The following is a 5,915-nucleotide window of genomic DNA, read 5'->3' on the forward strand; positions in this document are numbered from 1 at the left end:
CTTTCCATTGGAATAATAGTGAAGTAAATAGCTGTTGGGACAGTTTATCACCATAAGTCTCCTCCCATCTGTTAATCTTTTAAACTTAAATAAACACGAAGCTGTTAACTATGTTCTATAAGATATAGAAAGATGATAATACTATCAGTTTCTGTTATATAGTTATATAGTTGTATTCTAGTTAAGTGCGTTACCCGTAAGTGTTGTACATGTATGAAGCATAGGTTAAGTATTATATGTGGTAAGCACTGAAATAAAGAAAACTATGCGCAAAAACAGTTTACTGTTAGAAACGAGTTTACAAAAATGTTTACAGCTGTTTTGGCCCATTCATATTCACTATACTGACATCGACGGTTTTCAAAACTTCCTTCTTTTCCCTGATAAAAATAAAATTTCACTAGAAATTAAAAGAATCTTAAAGGTGCCTTGTATGTTTATTTTTCATGGCATTCCAAGCAACTGACACATGGCAAAATAAGAAATCCTCGTACAAAAAGATTTTAATACTGCGACTAAAATTTTGTTATATTATAAACAAGTTACTCAGTAAAAGACAAGAGATTGTCTTGATAATTTCTTGCTAAAAGATATTAACGAAAAGCAAATTTGAGTTACATCCCTCTACAACTGTTTGGACATATCAATTGCTTAGAAGAAGGTCAGATAAATATTCAGCTCTCAAGTACTCTCTGTGAATTTCAATGTTCGTTGAATTGAAAATAGTATAAATTTCGGAAACTAAAGATCAAAGAAAAATGTGGTCCGATAATTATATCCGGTCAAGATAATTTCTTTGTGAATTTTTGTGTGGTTGTAAGTACAATGTGCAAATATCACTAAAGCTGAATATACAAGGTCTACGAATACTGATGGAGAAATCTCCAATCTCTGAAAGTTAAACATTTATATTTCTTTTTATTTCGAAATGCAGTCAAAAACGAATCTAAAAGCGGCTTTTTATACTTTGTTGAAATAATACAAGGCTTTGAAATAAAATTGTCTCGCAATAAGAGATTGTAACACTTATGGTTGCATTCCACTATACTTTCCATTGGAATAATAGTGAAGTAAATAGCTGTTGGGACAGTTTATCACCATAAGTCTCCTCCCATCTGTTAATCTTTTAAACTTAAATAAACACGAAGCTGTTAACTATGTTCTATTGACGTGAATTCGCTGTCATTTCATGCAAGCCTTGGAGAACTTCAGGTCGAGCTTTCACCATCTATCGCTTTACAGTACAACAAAGGTAAGAGTGGCTTTTCTAAACTCTCTTTTTCAAACGTGAATTTCTAATCTTACAGCCAGTAAAAAGGTACGTTGGAACCAGGTTTTCCTCATTTCACGAAGTTCCTTCTCAACGTACATTTTCGGAATTTCTTTTCTTGACAATCATGAATGCCGTTAAAAAATGTATTTCTTAGCTGCATTTGATCGATAGGGAAAACGGATTTCCACAATTTTCAGTGAAATTTTTGCGCTATTGACACTTTATACAACAAAAGTGACAAATACTTGTGAAAAAATTGTACGTGGCAAATCTGTTACAAAACAGTTTGCCTATACTAACAGAAATTTGCAAAATGAAGTTAGGAACATCTCCGAGCTGTGATCGTTATTCGTGGCCACTCCCATGAAAATTTACTTCACCTTCTATATATGAATGCCCCATAACTCAAACTTTTGCCAATGGGTAATGAGCTTGTGGAACCAATATTTTTCAAGCCCTCAATCATTATGTTGCTATTCCAAAATATCACATCTTTCTTTCGTGGGTAAACAAAATCTCTCCCAGCTTTTAGTTAATGAAAAGATCCTTTGTGAACGTAGAATTGCTTTTAAAGATAACACACTGAGGAAATTCAGTGCAAAATGGACAACACTATGTGCATGAGTTGCGCCAAATATCTATGTGCCACTTCTACTTATTTATTTTCCTTTTTCATTTTTGTTTTGGTGTAAGAGATCTTAATATTGTTAGTAATGTAAGTATTGCAAGAAGTATTAGTAGTATAAAAAAAACCCAGTGTTATATTTTGTAGTAACTTAATATTGTAAGTTACGTCAGTATTTGCAAAATAAAGGAAAAATAAAAGAGTCTGACGCGGCAGTTCGTCTCGGCCAAGAGATTCGATCTTCAGAGACCTTTCAGAATTCAAGTTATTTGTTCGTCAAATTATTTGTTTCCTAGCTACCTCAACGACCAAAATGTTTTGCAATATTCGGTCAACTTAAATTCTAAGTCAGAATTTTTTGCCACAAAGTTGTTTGAGATATTAAAAACACTGGGTAAACAATACAAGAAACCGCGCAATTTCTTCCCTGATCCCATGGAAATAAGCGGCAAGAGCAGAAACAGATATCATAAAATTTTCTTGTTTAGATTGAAGACAGCAAAGATTATGCATGTATTATAATGGAAACCCAATAAAGTTTTAACTTACACCAGAGCTAGGAGAATATGTGAACTCGTGGATTGAGTCCGGCCTTTCCCAGACAATGCGTTTCCGTGGTGATTTCACAGGATTTATTGCTGAGTATCCATGATGAAAGCTGGTTACATAAATACATTCTTTATTCAAGATTCCAAAAAAAAAAAATCAAACATTTGCTACAAAAGAAATCTTGAAAACTGTAGATAGTAAGAGGTTAATCCCATGGAAACACCGGGAAACAAATATTTCTCTAAACCCATCTCGTTACGTTCAAGTCATTAACACTCAACGCACCAGCTGTATTTTCGTAAGCCGTGTCACTACAAAACACTCTATAACGTTGAATATATTTGTTGCAGATCAGTGATGGGTATCAAGTTCCATGTGTTCTTTTTGCTGAGTGTTTTCGTGACCATTGTCAGGTAGATACAACACTGACGAGATCAGTAACATTCCACACCAGTGCATGTTTGATATAGATCTCCACGGGTAAAAGAAGCTTCCGTCGCCCATAGCCATTTTAAAGTGATTAGTACGTAATTTTAGGGTAAATTAGCATTATTTTGCCGACATGGAGCAGAAACCTGGGTGTGAGTGTAGAGCGTTGTAAAAAAAAAAAGATTAGGAAATTGCGACATTCCCTTCCCACCCGTGAATGTGAGGAAAATTTACCTTTTGTCCTCTCTTTAGCGAGCTTCGTTTTCCTTTACTTTATTCCATTCCATTCCTGTCTATTCCATTTCTTTTCTAAGTGGTCTAAGTTCTAGTTTCTCCTTTGTTGTTTTTCTCAGCGTGCGAGGCGAACACCCGCTGCCGGATCTCTTTGGAGTCGTGACTGATGGTAAATTGTACCAGCGATATCCTCCTCAAAATGCAGATGACAATTGGCTCGGAAGAGCTAAACAGATCGGGAGTGCAGGCTGGACCAACTTTAAGCACCTGTTCTTCCACCCGGACGGCACCTTGTATGGTGTGTGGGGTAACAAGTTCTACAAAGCACCACCTCCACGCTCGGCGTCTCAGAATTGGATCGCTCAAGCGACGCTTGTCGGCTCCGCAGGGTGGGACGTCTTCCAGTTCCTGTTCTTTGATCCCAATGGGGTTCTATATGGGGTAACAGATGGCAAGTTGTACAGGCGGTCTCCCCCAACACACAGCCAAGACAACTGGCTTGGATCTGCCGAACTGGCAGGAGCAGGTGGCTGGAACGTCTTCAAATTCCTTTTCTTCGATCCCTGCGGGGTCCTGTACGGCGTCGAAAACGGCAAGATTCATAAGAGGTTTCCTCCCCTTGATGCAAAGGACAACTGGTTGGGAACATCCACGCTCGTTGGCACTGCAGGATGGAGTAGTTTTCAGCACCTCTTCTTCATGACGGATGGTCAGTTGTATGGTGTTCACAGCGGAAAGTTCTACAAGCGTTCCCCTCCAGCTCATCACTTAGACAACTGGCTGGGTTCTGCAAAGTTGATTGGCTCAGGTGGCTGGTCCGTGTTTAAATTCCTGATGGCTCCTTTGACTCCTTTGGTTCACGAGTGAAGGACAGTCGCCATGGAAACTAAGAAGTCCCCTGAAGTGTTGTCCCACAGAAGGACCATTCCTGATTACTTACAACTGTAGGATTAAGATTTAGTCTGTACTATTAAATAAAAAGTAAGGGCTGATGGATGAAAACAAGTTTTTCTTCCCTTGTATGATGTAATAAGTAAATAGAAATAAAGGGGAATAAAGATCAGTTATAATTTCAGTTTTTCTTGGTTTATTTTAATCTTTCAATCTTGGTTTATTTCAATCTTTGTAGAAAAAAAAAAGATTATTAGCAGATTCACACGAAAGTTAGAAATTTCGAGGCAAATGAAAGGTATAGACTATATATATAGGAGAAAGGAACACATATTGTGCATTTTTACCTTTCGACACACCCATCCGAAAAATTGGTTTTTGCCCTGAGCGGGACTCGAACCCACGCCTCCCTGATTACTAGTCGGGCATGCTAAGCCACTACACCATCAATTTCAGATTCAGATTCGCCAACTATTATTATTCAATCATAATCAAAGGCGAAACATCAAGGAACGTTTTTTTTTTCACTTTGCCGAAACGATGCGTTCATGTCACGAAAATCGCCATAGTGTGGCGAAAAAGGCGCCATGCTATTGAGCCTTGTTTTGATAGCATAAATATCAGACTATTAGTAGGTAATTTAGTCTGGTTAAGTGACGAGGAAATCACGAATCCACATCTCTTAGCTAGCGTTAAAAATCGTGAGATCTGCGTACGAGAGCAGCGCATCGTACCAGGCTTACATGCGAACTTCACTTTCAACTTGGCTTTTTCACAATGTAAACAAAAATACCTATTCTAGCCATGAAGGAATAAAGTTGGAGAAGAAAAATAGAGGCCAGGTACATCAACAGTCAAAGGCTTTGGAAGCGAACTCGTGATATTTAAAATGATGATGCGAACGGCTGACTGGTGTCCTCATCACTTAGAGTTTGCATTAAACAAATGCAGTTCAACCTCGCCATATCGTAAACTCTCCGGCCTCATCTGAATGGTTAGTCGGTAGTCCAATCGTAGGTAAATCAAACGATATTTTTTTTACAAAAGGTAAGCGGAAAATTAGCTATAGCTTTCTTAAGAACTTTTCAAAGTCACATAAGAGCCTTTGAGACATTTTTTCTCTTCAAGCTCGGCTTTCATACTTCAACTTCTCGGCAATTATATGCTTCTTAATTTACTCGTGCAGTAAGAATTTTACTTTGCCGTTTAGATATAATTTAAATATGCTATTCCATTTGCTCGAATGCTAGATACAAATAGCTGTCTATTTCGTACTTTTATCGTCATTTCTTTGGTTGTTGCTTGTCGTGTTCCAGATTTTTGGTATTCCGGTGTGGAACAGGAACCCATTCAAGTGCACCTGCTCTATTACGGTGCATGTAAGTGACACACAGTGTCCAGTTACACAGGCTGGTAACAGGGCTTCACAAGTTCGCGGGAAAAAAAACTATAGCTACCTTATTTCAGGCTTGACTCTTCTAAAAAAATACCCAATTTAAAAGTAGAATACACAAACCCTACCCTTTTTCGGACAAAAATGACTAAACTCCATACTAAAACTCCATCCTAAAATCCACACTGGTTGGATCTGCAGGATGAAGTGGTTTGCAGCAGCTTTTCGTCTTGGAGGATGATCAGTTGTATGGTGGAGTGGAGTGGAGTAGAGCGGAGCGGAAGTTGAGTGGAGCGGAGTAGACCAATTCCGATATATTAAAATTCAGCTTAAAACAATAGACCTCAGTACGAGGCTCTTGGGGATAACTAGAGAGTTTGTGGGGTTTATTCCCCAGAGCCGTCTATTGTTTTAGGTTGAATTTTAATATATCGAAATTGGTCTGTTGAGTGGAGAGGGCTGGAGTGGAGCGGAATGGAATGGAGTGGAGTGGAGTGGAGTGGAGCTGAGCGGAGTGGAGT

General features: G+C 38.2%; 1 protein-coding gene across 1 annotated transcript; it reads left to right on the plus strand.

Annotated features, from left to right (window-relative positions):
* Window positions 1-1,147: 1,147 nt before the first annotated feature.
* On the plus strand, window positions 1,148-4,185 carry LOC138044181 (tachylectin-2-like). Its single transcript, XM_068890873.1, has 3 exons — window positions 1,148-1,252; window positions 2,798-2,860; window positions 3,230-4,185. Exons 2-3 carry the CDS (start codon window positions 2,805-2,807, stop codon window positions 3,975-3,977), a joined length of 804 nt encoding a protein of 267 aa, XP_068746974.1. The 5' UTR covers window positions 1,148-1,252; window positions 2,798-2,804; the 3' UTR covers window positions 3,978-4,185.
* The last annotated feature ends 1,730 nt before the right edge of the window (window positions 4,186-5,915 follow it).

Source organism: Montipora capricornis, chromosome 3, assembly GCF_036669925.1.
Source record: "Montipora capricornis isolate CH-2021 chromosome 3, ASM3666992v2, whole genome shotgun sequence".
Classification (NCBI taxonomy): Eukaryota; Metazoa; Cnidaria; class Anthozoa; order Scleractinia; family Acroporidae; genus Montipora; species Montipora capricornis.

Bases quoted from the DNA above. Each gene is read 5' to 3' on its own strand.
- LOC138044181 (XM_068890873.1), top strand. From the start codon at position 2,805: ATGGGTATCAAGTTCCATGTGTTCTTTTTGCTGAGTGTTTTCGTGACC. The intron at 2,861-3,229 runs GTAGATACAACA...TGTTTTTCTCAG, and splicing joins GTTTTCGTGACCATTGTCAG to CGTGCGAGGCGAACACCCGC.